Source organism: Haliaeetus albicilla, chromosome 1 (assembly GCF_947461875.1).
Source record: "Haliaeetus albicilla chromosome 1, bHalAlb1.1, whole genome shotgun sequence".
Lineage (NCBI taxonomy): Eukaryota > Metazoa > Chordata > Aves > Accipitriformes > Accipitridae > Haliaeetus > Haliaeetus albicilla.
In genome coordinates, this window is record NC_091483.1 from 77,665,486 (window position 1) to 77,685,839 (window position 20,354).

Below are 20,354 nucleotides of genomic sequence, written 5' to 3' on the forward strand. Positions count from 1 at the left end.
TCTCAACAAAGCCTTGTCCCCATTGCCTGGCAAAGCTCCATCCTCTCAAGCCTCCACTTTGCACAGAAAGGGCTGCCATTGCCCATCTGTGGCTTCCCTGCCTATTCCTAAAGCAGCTCCTCCTTGACTGGGTTCCTAGGAGGTCTGTATCAAGGTGTACACTATTTTTCCACCCCCTCGCTTTCTTTGAATTTGGCCTTGTCTAGTCCTGTGGAGACCTCAGTTGCCTCGCTTGAACTGTCCTTTGGCAGCGCTCTAGCGTAGCTGGCATCAAGCAATTCCTTAATTTTTTGGCAGCAGGTTGGCAGAAGACATTACACGAAGTTTCGAAGAAATGATATTACTTGAGTATTGTTATTAAAGCTCTTATCTGCTAAAAACATAGCAACATTCCTTATTCTTCTATGTATTATGGTCCTAGAAACGGGCAGATCTACCTTTTCATTAGCCTCTTGTAAGGAATGTGATGTAGGTATGTAGGGTGTGCGTATTGTTGAGATGGCAGATGCTGGGAGGAAATCTGTCATAAATACTTAGAAAAACTCTGAACAAGCCAAACACTAACTTTCTCTTTGATTAGCTAGACAGATTGAACTGCTTTTTTTTAATCCTCTCTTCTGTTAAGAATATTTTTCAGTTTTCTGATTGTCCCAGTGTATTTTCTAATGAACTTTCCTTTTTCAACAGTCTTACTGACATATAGGCACTAGCTCTCTAGTCTAGCAACGATGATTCCACTGCTTATAGACTTTTTTTTGTTTTCCACATCTAATGTTCATTCACCAAAGGATTGCATTTTATACACAATAAAGCTAGATTAAAATGTATTTGTCATATCAGTAGTAGGTGGGTCAACACACTTAAACTGTTGTCACACTGTCTACTTTTGTCTATATTTCAACAGGTCTGCCCATACTCTCTAGAAAAATAATGTCCTGATTGTTCAAGCATCTAAGAACAGTTAAGATAGCTTTCATATCATTTTCAGGGGAAAGAAAGGTACAACCTCTTTAAAGGTGTAAAAAGGTTCCCTTTGTAGATCTATGGGAACAACAAATTATCAGTGTACTCTGAAATAGAAGGTGCTCCATGACAACAGACTTCTGAATTTCATGGAGACTTTCCCAGAGGATTAGCCTAAAGGACTTCAGTTAGATTATAGTTGGAGCTGTACAAATGTATTTGAGATATGAAGATGATATAAATGTTGTCATAATGTTAAAAATGAAGAATTCTGAAACTGATCCATGCCTCTTTGGAAGACAGAGCGGATCTGAAGTAATAGTTCACTTGGGGTATGCAAAACTCCATAGGTTATTTTACAACATAAGGCAAATTACTTAAATGGCTTTCTGGAGTTTTCAGTGTTTGCCAACGTGATGGGGATATAGTCAGCTTAATTCTAGACGTTGTCTAAGCAAATTGTGGATTGTATTAAGTTATATTGGTCTGGGCTGTGCACTAGGAGTCCTGCAACTTCGGGTCAACCAGCAGTCCTTTTGCTTACTTGTAGCAATAAGTGGGAAATTGTTTAATAGCTAAAAACTTGTCTCTGTTCTGTTGGAAAGGAGACAGTGTGTCACAGAGCAGGGATTTTGAGCCATTTTGCCTTATGCTTATCTGCTAATTAATTCTTACAGCTCCTCCCTGGTTATCTCAGGTGCAACCTCAGAGCAATAAAGCTACTCTGCTTCTGATTCTGTTGGGTATCATTTTTATTGCAAGGATTGCAATAAGATTGCTTCAGATACCTTGATTGCCAAACTTATTTTAAGTCTTAAAACCGTAAGACATCATTTCTTGTACATTTATTGTTATATATTTGAGAATTAAACCAAAAAATGTTGTGTGTGGAGGAGGGGAGGCTGCTAGTTTGTAGCTATAGGAAATACTTTCTATTTTCTGATATATGTACTTATTTAGAATCTATATAATGTATTTTCTTTATTGCTGTTTTAAGAACAAAGGACCTTTGTATGAACTTTGTTTACTACTTTAGTAAAAAGGTTGGAGCAGATGAATTAAATGAATGCCAATATTTTCTCATTGTAATTTTGTAACTGGTTGTTCCAAGTTATTTTGGAATCATGAATTGTTCATTCTAATTTAACTTTCAGAGTAAGCAGCAGGTATGATAAGTTCAAATCCAATATACAATTCCTTCTTTCAAGCAAATATTTTCAGAGGAGAAAAGCCTTCTGTGCTTTATATTCCAATATTCAGTAATAACCAATATTCAGTATCCCCTGTAATTCTTTAAATCATTTTTCCATATTTATTGGTTTCTTCCTGAAGTTTTTCTAAAACAGTTGTGTTTATCCTGATTATTTGGTCTTGCTATTTTCATCCTCTGAATGTTGAAAGTTGACTTTAGATATAAGCTTTTTTTAGAAGCATCATTTTTGCTGAATTTTTTCAGGTATGTTACATTTTAAAGAGTGGTTTTGAGTAGTGATTTGCAAAACCAGTAATAAGAACAGCTCTGGTCTTTAAAGCGTTAAACAAAAAGGGCTTTTTAAGGGCCAGAGTTTGATGGAAAGCCAAGCGTAATGCACAAACTAATAGTTGATATGATGCAGATGGTCTAAATTTCTTATTGTTATAGGGTGTAGATTTCTAATCCTTGTAGTTAATCTACTGTCATCCACTTTCAGCTGTAGAAACTTCTGAGAAATTAATCTTTAACTTCTCTATTTCATGATCTCATTTTAACCTTGATAATCGTAAAGTAGCATTAGAGTGAGAACTGTCTAGATTAATTGATGCACATTTCTTTTAATAACATAGGATTTTTACAGTTACATTTATGTTTTATATGGATGCTTTATTCTTATCTTTTGTCCATTTGAAAAACTTGAAAGCAATTAATGATCTTACTGTAGGAAAGTCCTTTTCTGAAATTCATTATAAGTTTGCCTTTGGTTTAAATTTAAATTTTGCAATGGAACTGGAGAACTTCCCCATTAAATCTGTATTCATTATTTAAGCCTTTCTATTAAGTGATGTGGTACCTCAAATGTTCACATATTTCCATAATGGTTGTCCAGATGTATTTCCAGGTTAATGTCTAGTTTAGAACTACACTGCCTAGTACTAAAGAGATTATTAATTGTTCTTCCATTTCTGGAAGCTATATTTCTGCTCCTGAAAACAAACTTGGTTGAAAAAGTAAGCTTTTTAAGGGAATTGCTCATAGAAGGGAAACAAAACTGTAAGTAGTACAAAATTAATATTGATGTGAAAAGCAGCCATGTAAGTTCTTTGCTTTTTGTTTTTAGATACTTTGGTTTCTGTCCCATCTTTGAGTAGCAGGTATGAATCTTGAAATGATCATATATATGAATGACCGTGTGAATCAGCTGGTCTAATGTCGAAATTAGAATGCCTCTGGATTTAAAATGCCAGTAAGTTTTTTAAAAGTGCCTATTGCATAAGCCCACTAGAAAATTTATAATGAAGTTATTTGAAGAGTTAGACCCTTTATGCATATACATATATATAAAAATAAATATAAACCTAGGTTATTTTAGATTAACATGTTAACAGCTGATCAGTAATAAGTATCTTCAGCCTGCCTTTAGATCATGGCAAACATAAGGTGAGGTGAGTTAGTCGAGAATCTTATTTCCATTACTTCTCAATTTTTAATTGAATATTCCATCATTCAGGTCATACTTTGTCAGTTTAATTGCTTTTTAAAGTGATATTTGATTGACACGTGACAGTTATCCTTATTACTGCCTGATATCATCCACAAGCAGGATGTGTGCACAAACAGGATGTGATCTGAGCAAAGGCAGTTTGCAGAATTGGAATAGGGATATTTTATAATGCAATTAAATAATAACCTTTTTTCACTTTGTATATATTACCTTTATTATATGCATCTTATCCAATTTTATTGGCAAATAGGATTTTAAAAAGTAATTTATTGTTTGAAGTGATCGATTTTGACATATGAGCATAAGTTTTTACAGTTAAGACATAATTATCTATTCCATCCTTCCATTAGCTTCAGATAATAACTTCTGTTTCTGCAAAACTCAGGTATAAAGAGTATTACTTCTAAAAACGTTACATAGAGATTAGCTAAATAGTGTTAGTTTAAAAAGTTTTGTTTTATCACAAACCCTTTGTTTTGCATAAAGTATTTGTTAAATCTGATGGAAAACAAGTTTGAAAGGGATTATTTTTTTGAAAATTACACTTTTAAGAATGTAAAATCTTAAGTTTATAGGATTTGCTTTAGTTTTCACACACAGTATTAAATCAGTATTGCTACTGATGTTCATTTAGCTATGATAATAGTAAGTTGCATATGGAAATAAATACTGCTACAAAATGCTTGTTTTTTTAATCATCCAGGAAGTTGAGTACCAAAGAGTTACAGTTAAGTTTTTATAAAATGTTGAAATATCAGTAGTTGCTATTGCTCTTGAGATGCTGAAAAGATGCATTTAGTTTAATATTATCTACTTAATTTTGATGGTATGACAATCGGGAAGGAAGTTTTTTTGTAATTGAGACTCTGAACAATAGTTCTTGTAATTGGTTTTAGGCATGGCTTTTAGTGTATAATAGGGGTCAGATATTGATCTCAGTAAAATAAAACTTTCTATGGGGATCATTAGATCATTTATTCTGTGCTGGCATTGGTGTAAGTTATTACTTAACTTGTCATTGTTATAGCCAAAATTTCCTTTGAAATAATTTACTGCTCTATGGGATTTTTAACTGTGCTAATTAATATGATTATTGGTTACTTCCTAGTAATTAAATATCAAGGATGACTTTTGGGATCTCATGCTTTTGTCCATTAATCTGTCATTTACAGTAATAATATCCAAGATGTCAGTATCAATTCAACCTTTATAGACTCCCTATTATTAATTTATGCTGTAGCTATTTCAGTCCTTAGGATATGCAGTAAAAATTATCCTAACTCCTGTGATCAAAAACTGCACACTGGATCTATAGGCATGCATTTTTGTTTTCAGGATTATAGGATGTTTTATTGATTCTTATTTTTCTGTTGTTTCATTCTATGTTGTCAAATTTGGTATTTTTAATAAACAATAGAATATTTAGAACTAGAATGGAACGAGTGATTTGCTTTTGGAACAGTGGCAGATGCTTTGTTGCTTTGTGAACCCGTTGTGTTTCCGCCATGCACTTCTCCCGCTTAACACACTGGGGCAAACGGAGCCCGTTACAAATGGCAGTCTGATGTCAAACAAAAAGCGAAGAAACAACAATTTTATCCTTTACCATGTGTGACCAATATAACTTCTAGTATTGCATAGATAGCTTTTGTTATAACATTAGATCACTGCTTGTTACGTGGATAGGAATCAAAATGAAATGTGTCAAGAAGGATTTATTTTAAAAGGACACACTTTTAACAGTTGATTGTTGTAGTTATAAATATGTTTTATTTAAAGTGCCAATAAGTGTAACTTCTAAATGAAGTGAAATACTTTTTGAGGCTTATCTTAAAAGGTCTGAGGTTGCTATGTTTGCCTTATACAGAAGTCAAAGATATCCCTAATATTTAAAAGTAAAGCAGTGCACTACAGTATTTCAGAGTGGTGTTTGGGTCTTTAGTTGTTGTAAAGTAAACAAATTATAAGAGTTAGTGGATTGCCAAGCTTAATATTTCCATTTCCTTCAAATGCATCTTCTGGCTACTGTTAAGTCTATCATTGCATAGTAATACTTGAAAATCTTGTACTGATGTAAAATTTAATTTCCTTCTATTAAAAAAAAGTAATTGTCTTACATTTAAAGATTTATTATCGAGGTTGATTACTGCCTAGTTGGGTTTTTTTGCAGGGAATGTACATCTAATGTGACGTGAAAGTCTATTTTGCTTTCTTTCTTTGGTTTCTAAAATATGTTAATATTTTTAGAATTTATAAATACCCAGTCATGTAACTGCCAACCGTTATGCATTCTTGCATATAGATTTCAAAGCATCAGGTAACAAACTGATGCCTCAGGAGGGAGCAAGCTTTAGCTTCAAGTTATTTGAGGAATTGCTTCCAGTGGTAATTGATGGTGAAGTGTTCTTGTCACCAGTGCAAATGCAGACGAGTTTAGAGAAAGTGATGAGGGGGAATGTATTTCCACACAGAGGACATGGGATAAGAGAGGGATTTTTTTGTTGTTGTGTAGCTACTACGTGCCATTTGATTTTCCTCAGTTATAGGATAACTTGGATATCATCTAGGATGATCTTGGCTTTAATGAACAAGTGTACTGAATTTTGTCTCTTTCAGGTATTTCACTTTTCCATAGTTGGTTCCAGTGCAATAATCTGTTTGTGTGTAGCCCATTTAAGCGTTACGTATTTTTGAAGTCTGTGGCATGGCAATCCTTCACCTCCTTGTTGGGATAATTCCCAAGTCAGGACGTGGGAGAGTGCGACAGGGACCTTTCTCTGGGTGGCCTAGAGCTGCTCTGAGCAGCTTGGGGCAACTTGTGGTGGTCTTGAAGTTAGAGAAGATCAGATGTTCTCTTTCCTGCTGCAAGAGGGAAGAGGAGACACGGAGATCCAGTGCTGGCACGCAGGGAGGCAGGCCCTATCTAAAGAAGGACAAACTCAGCTTTGTGATACAAATGATGAGTGAACTCCTAACCTAAGCTCCAGTCTGTGGTGGGGAAAGAGTGACTCTGGATATCTCTTCTGTAAAGCAGAAGTAGTTGCCTCTTGTCACCCCTCTTCTGACTTGCTTTCCATATCCAGAGTGTGCCCTCTGGAAGAAAAAGACTGAGCATCTGAGATCTGAGCATCTTAAACTATAAAATATATTGGCATGTGAGGTGAAGTGGATAGGGTCAAGCATTTCTGCACTTGCATACTGCCAATATTTACTAAAGGCAAGATGTGGATTTTATTAAAACAACTGGAATTTTATTAATCAGCCAGAATGGAAATTCTTGCACAAATGGAGAGCAAGCTTTATAAAATCTTTAGCCATGCATTTTCTAATATTTCTTTTTTCCTGATGGGCATTTTACAGCGAAATAATAGTTCAAAATTAAGGTCCTTAATTAACAAGTAAAGAACTGACCCAATGCCAGCAACAACTGAATCACTAATATTTTAGGCCATCTGTTGTAGAATTGTCAGATAAATCAGAATTTGACATTTTACTCCCTTTATACAGATAATTTTCGTCTAGATCTTGACACAGAGAAGCTAACAATCTCAATCCAGATATGCAACACTATCAGATAAAACAAAAGCACATGTTGTACTTTTGATCTATTTTAAAACTTAAATTTTCAGAGGACAGTTTTTCATTTGTTTTTGAACTTTAATATAATTGCAGATATACTCCATTTGGAGTGTTGAACTGCTGATTTATTTGAGCAAAAGACATTTATGTTTTCAAATCTAATTATGTATAGGGAGACCCGTTCTTCAGTTATATTGAAAATAGTCAGGAAATGGTTGCAGGATCTTTATCTTTGGTGTGCAGTCTTTGAACTGCTTCTGGAGAAATAATACCAGCAGTCAAAGCAAGGTTAACGTTTACCTATCCTTGATAGAAATTAGTGCCCCAGTTCCCATGTTTTTCCATATATGCAGATTTCATAACTATTAAATTAGTTTTACCTGGTTTAAAATGCCTTTATGTACAGTAAATTAAAACATAAAGATCATAGTGTTTATTATGAGACCATAAGATGTACTCTGCATTCTTGGATCTCTACATATGAAAATCCTATGGTCATGTTGTAGACCACTGTTTGCTTTTGGTTTAAGTCTGTTTGTTTTAAGAGGGTTTTAAAAACAAAGACTTATTTTGTTGGCTACTTGCTTTGTTTGTTGTCTTGCTCAGCGAAAAATAGTAATTGATCAAAACATAGATAAAGTTGTGATCAGGTGAATAAAAAGTGGCAGAGGCACGTGAGTGTACTGAAAATGGATTGGAAACAAGAAGCTTAACAATATCAGTGGTGATAAACATGTTAATTTATGAAATTATTGTAAAACTGCATATACATGCTAATATAGTGCTCAACAATTTTGCAAACTAAATCCATTAGAAAGTAGTAGAACAGCACATCATTTATTCCTTACTTTTGGGGAGGTGAAGATGGAAGTGCATAATTTTTCAGCAGCTCAACTAACTGAAAAATAAAGTTGTAGCTGCATATATTTGTAAACCTTTCATTTGCTGCTTACAGTTAAGTATACTTTGTTACCAACCTCCTAATTAGAGCAGATAGGAAGATGAGGAAGTTAGTGAGGCAATGTCTCTAATGTTCCTTTATGAAACACCTGTAAAAATGTATGGGGCATCTTTGATAAAACTTGAAAAGAAAATTCAAATTTTGGTGGTATTGCTACTCTTGACATTGTAGGATTTATTGACTGTTATTTCACTTCTTGCTTCTAGCAGGTAAAAGCAGAATATGTCAGTGAAAGGCTTTGAGGGCTAAGCTTCCATTCTGATGTTTTTATGTTTTATTTAACATTCTTTTTTTGAATCAAGAGATCTCTTACAGGATTTTTTTGGCATCACTGCAGTTCTAACTAGTGAAGTTGCCTCAACCTATTCAGCCATGGATTCCTGTTACAATGCTCTTCATGCTTGGTCTGGTGGCTGTTGACCTCTTAATGTATTTGAGTTTCTTGTATTATTTTGCCCCAAATGACAGTTATTGAAAGTTGGGGTTAGGCAACTCGGAGATCTCTGTAAAGGGATGGCAGATACTCTTCCCCACATTGCATGAAGAGCTGACCTATTCTATGTAGAATATATTTTCAGAGTTAGAAACTAATTTTTTTCCTTCTTCCTGTAGAGCATTACAATTAATTAGTATACAGACTGGGAAGGAAAATGTTTTGTTTCTCAGTAAAAATGTAATACTAGCATCTCCTAGACTTTGTTTTAGAAGGAGCATTGGGATTGTCTCCTCTGAAGTTTGTTTTGAATTTGGTGTTTTGAAAAGCTGCTTTTGGTCTTTGTCTCCTTTTTTTTTTCTTTTTTTTTTTTTCTGAAGACAGGACAATATCATCTGGCTATTTAGATTCTAACATTAACCTTTGAAATAGTTCCAAGTGTTTTAGTGGAGATGCTAATGCTATGAAAGTGGAAGAGAACAGGCAAATGGTAACCAGTTCTGAATCATGTCCATACAGGCTCCCATAGTTAAAAGGAGAATCAGAGTTTCACTCAGTTCTTGCATCTCCTTACAGAGAACTGAGTTAATAATTCAGGCATTCTGCCAGACTTAGGAGCTTTGTTTTCCTAGCAGTGTAGCTAAAACCCATGAAGGAGCAAGGAGGAGTAAGCAATAGCCTGTGTAAAGTTCAGGAGTCATCTTGAGGAAGAGGTGAGGAAGTTGCAGTGAGGAGAACAGAGGACAGCAAATATTGTGAGGCTCAGAAAATAAGGAAAATGTGAAATACTAGGGCTTCCCAGCTATGAATGAAGATTCAAGAGCAGTTTTTTGCACAGTGATCCCTGCAGATCTTCTGATGAACACCCTTTATGAGTAGTATTTTTGGAGTAGTTGGTCTGCAGAAGAGTTATGAACAACTTTGACTACTGATAATCAAAACTAGCACAATGAGTCTTTCGTGGAAGAAATCTGTGTTTTTTCTCCTGGATGCAGTACTGCAGAACTCTGGTTTTTCTCCAAGTACTCTGATTCCAGCCAACTGTCATTCTTCTGACATTACTGGAGGAGCTCATACTACACCAGAAATCAATGGGAAGTTCATCTAATTTATGTGACTTTTTATCTAGACCTTTTTAAAAGTCGGCATTATGGCAGAATGTGCCTTGGAAACAGCACAGGGTACTAGCTACTAAGGGACCTGCTGATGGGTGGTGAGTGGACGTCTTCTTTTTCTCGGTGACAACGTGGCATTCTCATAGGTGAGAAATGTCATCCTTCTCTCTGACAGGAGTTCAATACACTAAAATGATTCAAGAGTTTCTTGAAGAAGCATATTCAGTATATAGTGACACAGTATGCCACCACCATGTCTCTTCCACAAGGAATCCTACGAGGAATAATTCTTACTTCAGTTATAGTCATCTGCCTTGATAACTGGTTAAAAGGTTTGAGGATGTGAACTAGCAGCTTGGGTGCTGGGTATAATCTGCAGTGCTACTTCTCTTGTCTCACATCCTTGGCTTTTATCCACATTTCTTGAGAAATGCTACTTTGTCCATGTCTAGCTTTCAGTCTTTTTACATATTTTTTAAAGTCTCTACTTAGTTTTTGGGAGAATATTATATTCAGGGCTTTGGCCTTATCTTCAAGATGTAAAATGTTATGAACTTGAGATAGTTTAAAACTTTTAGATAAGAACTGCCTTCTTCAGCAACAGGATCATTCTAATTAACTTGAAGGTTAGCTCTTCTTGATTAATATGGGCTGGAAATTTTATTTCCTAGCGTAGCGTAGGACTGAAATGAATTTCCATTAGACTCTTATGGTCTTACCACTTTCCAGACCAGCTGCCAAGTGCACTTCTTGCTTGATCTTTCTTCTGTAACAAGATACAAAACAGCATATATGTTCAAATAAGGAAACTAAAAATAGCAGGCTGCATATACAGCTCTCTTCCCAGATATGAGAGAGATTAAACTGTGAAAATTTATAGTTACATCAGTTATATTGCAGAAGGATACTGAGATGCTATGATGAATGTAGTTGCACTAAAACCTTTTTGGAATAAAACAGAATAGCTTGTACTGTATGTAATGTAGGGGTCTTGGATCCTGATGTGAGCATGAAGAAGCTTTGTAAGATCTTGAACACCTACCTAATGATTACAGTGTGTGAAAGCCTAATCGCCTGTTTGTTCCCTTCTGCAAATTTCAAAACTGTTTCACAGTAAAGATAAAGTAGTTTTGAAGTGCATCTTGAAAACCAAGCAAGCTGCTGCTCTGTGACATTTGAGAGCTCTTGAATGGGACTTTGGAATGTAGAGATAAAGAACATGATTCCCAAATTTTTAAAGTCCTTTCTCTTGAGAGACACTATATCTCATCACTGTATGAACAGAAGAGGGAAAATTCAGTTTAAAAGCTATAGCCCCCCATATCTCTCTGAAAAGCAAATTTTGCAGAACTCCATAGTGAAGAAGCCTGTGGTGATTCTAGTTCTCTGCCTTCACACTACAGAATAAAAGAAAGAGCAGATGAGCTTAAATGCTGCATATAGACAAAACAGTCAATTTGGAAAATGAGTAGTGTATGCTAGTGTTGGTTTATAATATATTATATCATATACAGTAGTCAGTCTCAGATGCATGAGACTAATTGTACTTTTAATTCTTTGTTTCCCCACACTTAATTGCGTTAAAGGATACTGTATCCTAGCCACTAGCATTAATCTTCTACACAAGCAATTCCTGTAATTGCGACGGAGATTGCTTATAGAATTTAGCAAGGTGTAAAAATGCTCTATATTACTGTGATTGAGATGGGAGTGTAGTTGGCTGGAAATTTCTTAATGAAATGTCATGTCAGGAGATGTAGATTGACACCCAGATGTAGGGAAAAGAATTGCCAATTAAACCATTTCTCTAGTTGGGTATGAAAGTTGTGATTGTGGGAAGATGGTCAGTGATGCCTTTGAGGCTAGATAACTGTTTCCAGGAGCCCAGTGGTGAGGGAGCCACAGTGGGAAATAATCTGGTAATTATACTGTTAAGTATTTTTGTTGAGTTCAGTAATATTTTCTGTTTTGCCAAGTAGGTATTCCAGTAGTTTGGGGGTTTTATAGCTACAATTTAGAGCACTTGCAAGCTGATCTTGATCTGTAAAATGTAACGTTGTGTTGTGGATGTGCATTCATGGATTCCCCATCATTGGAATATGTCAAAACCACCATTTTATAATCTTGTGCCATAAAAATAAGGGCTTATGATTATCTAATTATTACACTACGCTTTGGAAGATGTTTTATTTGGTACTAAAGTAATTTGATTAAAAACATAGAATAGTACAAAAAAAGCTATTCTCAGTATCAAAAAATAGTGGACAATAGGTCAAAACCACATAAGCTTTGTTTTTAATGGCATGCTGACAAGGGGCATTCTTGGCCTTATTTTGAACATTTTTATCAACATGAAAAAAACACTTCACTGATAAATATGGTAAAAACTGCTGATGCGATTAAAAAAAAAAAGAGATAGAAGTGCTGCAGAGCAATCAAGTTTGCTTTGATAAGCTGTCCTTTATCAAATTGTGTTCAAATTTTAGGTCATAAATACAGAATGAGAGACTGTCAGTTGTACTCACAGGGCAGAGAAACCCATCCTAAAAAAAGTGGCTGTGCACTGGTGGTGAATAAACTGCTGAACCAAGGGCAAAGTCTTTTTATCTTATATGTGGTCCCAGAATTTAGCCGAGGACTGTGAAGGAGAACCATAAACGTTCTTCTGCACTGGACATTGATGTAACTGCTCCTGCAAGGCTTTGTCTTGTTCTAGTACTCGCAGACCAGTACTTCAGTGACTTGCTGTTGAATTTAAGGATGCAAAGATTTGACACAATTTAGGACTAGAAACGTGACTTTCTAAGAGAGTATCAAGGAGCTTGGTCTCTCCTGCAAGTAGATCAAGGGATGGCTTAGTGATACCCCAAAGGTACCTGTGCAAAGAACATCAGAGAGTTCTTCCATCTGCCAGGCAAAGCTGTTAAGAAAAGCTGATGACTGGAAGTTTAAGCTAAACTGACAGTTAAGCAAAACCAGTCAGTAATAAAGGACACTTGTTGCTGGAAGAGCTTACCATGTACTATGGTGGAGTCTATGGCACTGGCATTTTTTTAACTATGATGATTTTCTAGGGGTCTATTATGATCTATATTGGAGAGACTGTCAGCTTGATGATTCCAGCAGTATCTTTTAGGCATAATAGTACTGACTTGTTTCAGTTTTATTTTGTGTTAGGATGTTTTTTGTGCATCCCTGTGAGCTGTGGACCTCACTTTCTGCATGGCTGGATCAGTCCATTTGGTAGTATATCTCTGCATTTCCTAAGAATCGAAGGTGTTCCCATGTGTAGAAAGGGAATGCTGGTCCATCTGTCCTGTGTCCTGTCTCCAAGAGTGGTCACTAGTGGATGCTTAAGGAAAGTATTGTGTTTGTTCTGCTCTTGCTCTTCATGAAGCATCTCAGTTTATGGCAACTGTTGGATGCTGAGCTGAACAGACATTTGGTCAGCGTAACATAGCGCAGCCATTGCTATGTGTAAGAACAAAGCAAGCGTGCGCTGACATTTTTTTTGCCTTTGGTATTTACCAGCTTTTGGATTTCTGACCTGGGTTTGCATCATGACCATTATTATAAGTGACCACTGATGGGTTTTCCATAAACTTGTCTAATTCCTTTTAAGAACCACTTAAAAGTTTTGGCATCCATGATACCTGTGACACCAGATTTTACAATTTAATTACATACTCCACGACAAAGCTTCCTGTTTTTAATGTGCTGGCTTACTATTTCACTGTGTGCTCCCTAGACATTGAATTGAGACATGGTGCACATTTTATATGCATTTCTTGTATTCCCCACAGTTGTGTCTTCTTCAGACTGGGGAGTACCAGTGCATTTCTTTTCCTTCTTTTTCAGCAAGCTATTCCATGCCTTGGGCTGTACTTACTGCCTGTTCTGGCACTTTTTCTAGTTCTCCATCTTTTTTGAGATAGATGCATCTCAGATTTAGGTAATGCCATTATAATGTTTGGGGCTTTAGTCCTTTTCTGAATAGCATCTAACATTCTTTTTGGCATCTAATTCAGTAATCACTTCACTTCTGTGATTAATTTATTGATCTTGAAGCTCCCTGTACGGTTTCACTTAGACTGTACTGACATCTAATGGTAAGGCAAAGTGGCTTAATCACACTTAATGGCAAGATAAATTGTCTGACAGGCAAATATAATTATATATTTTCTTCTTAATTCAGTATTAATTTTTGTAAGACAAGATGGAATAATTTCAATTTTTGCACAGAAAGTCTAACCTAATACTTTTTCTTCTGGCAATTAATCTCTTTTTGTTCTGCTCTTTGGGTCACACTTATTTTTAAATGCAGTTTAAATCTTTGCAAGAGTAATTTTGCGTACAGTGAAAGTGATGTGGTGGTTTTATACTGCAGAAGTTTATAGTATAAGTCACAGTATCTCCAGAAAAAGATAGCAGCATGAAATAAAATGTAAGAACAAATACTGTCCTGCAGAACTTTGGAATAGGATGTTCTGTGTTGTTGTAGCAGTCTTAGTATTGCTGCATTTTGAAGAAACATGCAAACAAAAGTATTTGTCCTCTTTTTCTCATCCTCCTATTTGAGGTTCCTCCAAATTTTTAATTGGGCATTTTTTAAGCTCCTAGTGATAAGTACTGTTGAATAATACTTCTGAACTTTAGAAATAAAAAATTAAGTTCAGATATCTTAAAGTTATAATATATGCTTAGGTGTAGTATACTGTAACTTCAGCGAGACACAAGTATCACCTAACTTCCAATATGAACCACCATTCCTCTGAAATTTTTTCTTTTATACAGAACCAATACTGCTGCTGCTGACACTAGAAATGTTCAACTACAGATTGTAGAGCTTTTTGAAGTAGAATATTTCTCTTGTCATCAGCTTTTTTTTTTCCCCTTTCTCAGAGTTAGAGCCCATCTCTTGCCATTGCCCCAGAAAATTGACTTCTTTACTATGGAAGTGCATCTTTGCTTTTATTTGAACATTAAGCTAATTTCTCTGACTTAGCATTTTTACATGTCACTTTACTTTCTGCTGTTTATCAACTTGATATTATCCTCTTTTTTGCCAAACACAAGATATGTTGTTCTGTACTAGAGAAATAGTTTGAAATTTAGATAGACTTCCATTTCCATTCTCATTCCATAGCTTTCTTGCAGTCTAAGTTGTCTTCAGCATATGTTGTAACCTGTACTTCTCCCCCAAAAAAGGGGAAAACCCGAAACTTAATGTCTAAGGAACATCAGTAATTGTTGTAAAGTGAGTAATTCTTATTTGTGGGTTGTGCATTGCGTTAGGTTTGCAGAAAAGCTTACTACTTCATGCTTTGGGAACAGTGAAGTCCATAAAATGGATTTCAGAATTCCAGAGCATATGGTTTAAATTTGTAATCTGGTGCTCTGTTTTTAGCTTCGCAAGCTGGGGAAGCAGTTGTAGCACAGAATATCTCAGATGCTAGGAATATCTGACATCTAGCCATGAAGCTGGTGTGCATCCTGCGAGTTGTTCTGGTCATTTCACTGAAGAGATGCTCAAACATCCATGGGCGGAGGAAGATGAAAAAAAACCCCTAAAATCCCACAAAACTGGTTTCTGTTTCTCACCTGTTCAGGTGAACAAATTTGAGGTAATGTATTCATATTGGTGGTCATACAGTTGCAACTGTAGTCATTGCAGAAGTCATCCTGCTGCTTGGTGAGCAGTCCCAGTTGCTGTGAGCACACTGGCCAGCTCACTGATGACTGTGACAATTTTGCCATGAAATCTTAGGTATGGTTGCCTTGGATATAAGGAAGAAATTTTTTGACGGAGGTGATGAGACGCTGGAACAGTTGCCTAGAGAAATTGTGGATACCCCATCACTGGAAGCGTTCAAGGTCAGGTTGGATGGGGCTTTGAGCAGCCTGATCTACTAAAAGATGTCCCTGCCCGTGGCAGGAGCGTTGGACTAGATGATCTGTTTACTATCGGACACAAAGCTGTTTACTATATGAAATGAACAGTTACTGCATTAGGATAATTAAAATATTTATAACAAGAGGAACAACATTTTCATTATCTTTACTTATTGCTTCCAGAGCTCTACAGAATGGACATTTTGAGGCTTGTGAGGTGTCATGGAAAATAGAGATCTTACTGATTTGAGTGGGAAGAAAAGAAGTTTAATTTGTGTCATCAAAAAACGATGGCAACAGAATATGGAATATAAACCTACTTACAGTTTTTCTTACAGTAGCCTTATTTTATACCTTTGAAAGTCGATAGTGGAAAGAAAAAATATTTCAGTGATTTAATGCAGTTTCAGACCAAAGAACATATATTAGCATTGTTAAATTAAATGAAGATTGAGATTCCCAAAGGTAACGTGAAGCTTCACAACCTTATTCTTGATGTGTTAATGATCTATCAGTCTGTTCTGTGAATTTCATTTCTGTTTTGGATTTCTTATGCTTTATCATCTGATTTGGGACAGCTTACAAATCCTTCCATACAAAGGAAGCTGACAGTGAGGTGAAGGTAGAAATCAGCGTTTTGCCTTTCCCAGCTGTATAGGTGAAAAGTTTGTGGTCAGAAGAGTGTATACTCTGAATCTTTTTGTGAATGGGCTAACTTATCGGAGGTTATGCATGATACAGTTGACAATTTTTTCTGGTAGGCGTTCCCCTGTTCGAATTTAGTAGAAACATGAACTGGTCCACACAAAATTCTCCCATTAGGCTGATGCAAAGGAAATGGTCCTGCATAGCACGCTGCAACCTTTCGGGTTTGATGGAAGTTCTTCCCTAGTAATTCGGAGTTTTTCTGAACCTACAAGTATGTCTATAATTAGCCTACTGTTTTGCCTTTTTAAAAAATTTTAATTTCTTAGTTTGCTTCCTTTTTATCCTCTTTCTCTGGAGAGAAGATTCCTTCAAATCTTCTCAGTCGTAGCTTATGTTTATCCTTTACTCCATTACCAGTGTTATCTGTTTTGAAAGCTGAAATTGAGTTGACTTATTTACTTATCATTCCTGTTTTAGCCTGTAGGATTTGCTTACTCTCACACAAAAATGCTGGATATTCCCTTTTCCTTTTATCTTGAAGTCTTAAAATGAGTAAAGCTCTTCCTTTCTCAAGAAAGAGCTAAGTGCTCCAGGTTGCAATACCCAGAGGCATATTCTCTTTAAAAATATTTTCAAACTCTGGAATCATCTGCCTGACTGAAAGAAAAAACTAATATTCTTTCCAACAGTGTATATTTTAATCTAAAATTTGTACTGCTCAAAAGGGTTCCATACCTTGATGGTATCTCAGATGGCTTTGTAGCTAACACTTGACATATATGATAACCAGTATATATTCTTAAATCAATTGCATTCTCACTTTGTCTTAAAATATTGAACTACAGAAGTCTGATCTTAAATACTGCTTGGCATTTTGTGTTCTGATTTTTAATTCATTAGGCAGTGTGCTTGTATTTTTAGTGAATTTCTCAAATACAATTATTCATGTTGTGGTTTAGTAATTGCAGTAACTAATGCTCCCATAATTATAAGGCTTTTGTTTTGCTGGGAAATGCTTCCCATATCATCATCTTCTCATTGTGTTAGAACATGAAGTATAATAAAACTGTATGAGGGTTAAATTTAGAACTGTGTTAACATGTTTAATTTTTTTTCTCAAAAATGTTTTTTTGAAACTTATGACAACTTACTATGAATAAAAATAATTTTAAAACAATGTTTAAAAGAAAAAATTACTTGATTTATATGGTAGTCTTTGAAGCTACTGTAGATGGATAGAAAACATCTGGTGACACTTTCAATGGCAGGTCAATAGTTACAGATGGTCTGTTTTTTACAGCTGCCATCCAGCTTTGTATGTAGAATGACTATGGTGGAAAAACCTTTTGCTGAATGGATAAACAAAACAGCACAAGGAGGCCAGCAGGCATGTATGTTTCTACAAGACAGGAAATTAAATAAGCTATAAAAATTTAAACCAAGACTAGTATTTAAAATGTTCATTATATTCTGGTTTCTGTTTCTTATCATCTAGATCTTTCCATGTGACTATTGAAGGAAGTACATTATAAAACAGAAGTGATAAGCAAATAAATTAAAGACTAGTTTAGAACTGATCCTCTACACAAGTTTGGGGTCTTGGCTTAAGCAAAGGCAGGTGGCTATATAGCTAGCTTTTAAGGTTTTAAAATGCACGTTAAGTTTGATGTAATGCTTGTGCAATCTTAGAGCCACATTCATATTGAAGAATGTTGTATTTTGTAAGAATAATCAATGTTTGGAAACGTAATAGAGAATTTCTAAAATGGAAATGTTCTTTTTGTTTTTTTTAAAGAGGAAAAACTGGGCTTCTGCATTCTTCATTGTTTTTTCTCCTCTCATTCATAATGGGATGTTATATTCAGCTGGAGTCAGTATGCAAAACAGCAGAAGAATCTTGAATTTGAGGATAAAGAAGAGGTGTGAAGGGAAAGTGAAGAAGAGGATGAAGCTGAATAAAGTGTTAAAAGCATGATGAATATTGTGTATCAACTCCATTTTTAAATGAAAATAAACACAAAGGAACTTTTGTTAAAAGTCCAAATGCACCAAGCAGGGCAGTGCTGGTAAAGATACCTATTTTAATGCAAATATGCAGTTCTTGATATTCAATATATATTTTTCTTGATCATTTCACTTGGAATGCATGAATCTTCGTATTTCATTGATGAAATGTGCTTATATTTGGTTTTAGAAAAATTTAGCCTCTAGAAAGAAACAAGCAGATTTCTAGGTTCAGTCACTTGTAAGGCCATTTAATGCTATCCACTGATGTTGAAAGCTGTTGGGCAGGAATAAAAAGAAACAGGGAAGTGAATTATTTGGCTCGTTTTAATGTGCACTGTGCTTGTAATACAGCGTTCTCCGAGTTTGTTTCTCAAAGACTATTGAGATATTGGAAGGTAGATAAAAGCGGTGCTCTGATTATGCTTTCTAGAGGATCTGTATACTTAGTTGTATCCCCTCCACTTGCTATTGTGCATTTTATAATCTACCGCTATGATTAGATTCTTGTTGAGGGATTTTTCTTCCCTCTCTCCCCATCCCCCTTCCTGCTTCTCAGTGGTTTGGCTTAAAATGCAGACTGCTTGTTGCAATACCCTTATGCTGTCTTGCCCAGCTACACGGTATCTGAAAAGTGCTTAGTTGTATTTGCTGCCAAAGAGCTTGCCTAGTCATGCATAAACCTGCTTAAATGCCGTTTGGTTGATATAGAGGTTGGCATTCTGTGTTGTCACCATGATGCATTTCCTCGGGTCTATGCCCCTTGAATTGTTTCCTTCAACTTCCAAGTATCAAACTCTGGTTATCATCGAAAGCTTAAAAGTTAAGAAAGAAAAGAGTACTTTCTCTTGCTGTGAGCATTATGATGCAAAAGTATGGCTTTACAGTTTCATTCAAGGTGGACACTTTTCTGTCTTTTTATGGGAATCATGTACTTGTGCCTGCCCGAGATACCTTCTTTAGCTGGCGGTGTGTTTAGTGAAAGGGCGAAAAAGTATTTGAGAATCAAAAGGCAGAAAACAGCAGCTGTCTTGGAGCATTTCTTATACTGGCTTGTTGGAGCTGTGTTGTGTGCTTTGCATCTCTACATGTTTAGAAGGCAGTTTGTTGTGAAATACGAGGTTACCTAATATGATTTCAGAACTTTATGTGTTTTCTTAATTGTTTAAATAACACGTAGATCATCTTCCTGGGAAGAGGTGGAAAAAGATCTGTGTTTTGAAGTGTAAGATGTTTATCTTTCTGTTCACAGGTGAAAATAAGTTTGTAAAAGACAGTAAGCATTTCTGACTTGTGGCTGGCTTGAGAAGACTATCACCAAGCTGTGTGGAGACATTCTTTGAGCTTCTACTCTTATGTCTCTAATGGACAAACACAAAGTGAAGCGGCAACGTCTGGATCGCATATTTGAAGGTTAGACATTTCAATTTCTCATGTTAACTGCGTCAATTAATTTCATGGATTACTGATCTTTCTGGAGACTGGAATTCTTTTCCTTTGGCCATTTAGTGTATTCTTAGTTGAGTTGCAGTTCCTGTTGGGATTATATTAACTATGTACAAATGCTGGTTTTGGGTGAAAATAGATCTAGACAAATAAAAGCGACTAGTGTTTGAACTCTGTACTATTCTACAGTTAAGTTTGCTTTCAACTTAGTATTTAACAGTATTCTACCTGAATGTTGTGAAAGATCATGGTTTTATATGTAGTAAGAATCGCAAAAGGATAAGATGACCACATAACGCTCTCTAGAGTCTTTCTCTGCAGGCTAGCTTCCTATAGATATTTAACAGCCTGTACCTCATCCTAGGAAGGAAGTAGAAAATCACATGAAAACAAAACACAAAAAAAATCCCAGAAGACCCCCAAACTTTAATGTGTATTAATAAAAATATCCTGAATTCTGGTGCAAGGAGTGTAATCATTTGCGTCAGTCATTTTACCTTAAGTCACAAATGACCGAATTCTATATACCTCATATTCTTTGTTCATTTGCTTTTAGAGTTGGTGTGAAAGCAGGTTGAGGGATAAGGTGTACTATTTTTAAGAATATACATGAA

General features: G+C 35.6%; 1 protein-coding gene across 4 annotated transcripts in view; it reads left to right on the forward strand.

Annotated features, from left to right (window-relative positions):
- The window catches only part of CTBP1 (C-terminal binding protein 1), a 244,849-nt gene that overhangs the window by 34,012 nt on the left and 190,483 nt on the right, over window positions 1-20,354 (forward strand). For 2 of the 4 annotated variants that reach the window (XM_069795688.1, XM_069795709.1), the window contains one exon: window positions 19,547-19,707. In XM_069795688.1, the coding sequence (XP_069651789.1) occupies window positions 19,650-19,707 (58 nt within the window). In that variant the 5' untranslated portion in view covers window positions 19,547-19,649. Of the gene's footprint in view, window positions 1-19,546; window positions 19,708-20,354 lie in introns of those variants that run through there. The other 2 variants (XM_069795694.1, XM_069795701.1) reach the window with 2 other exon arrangements.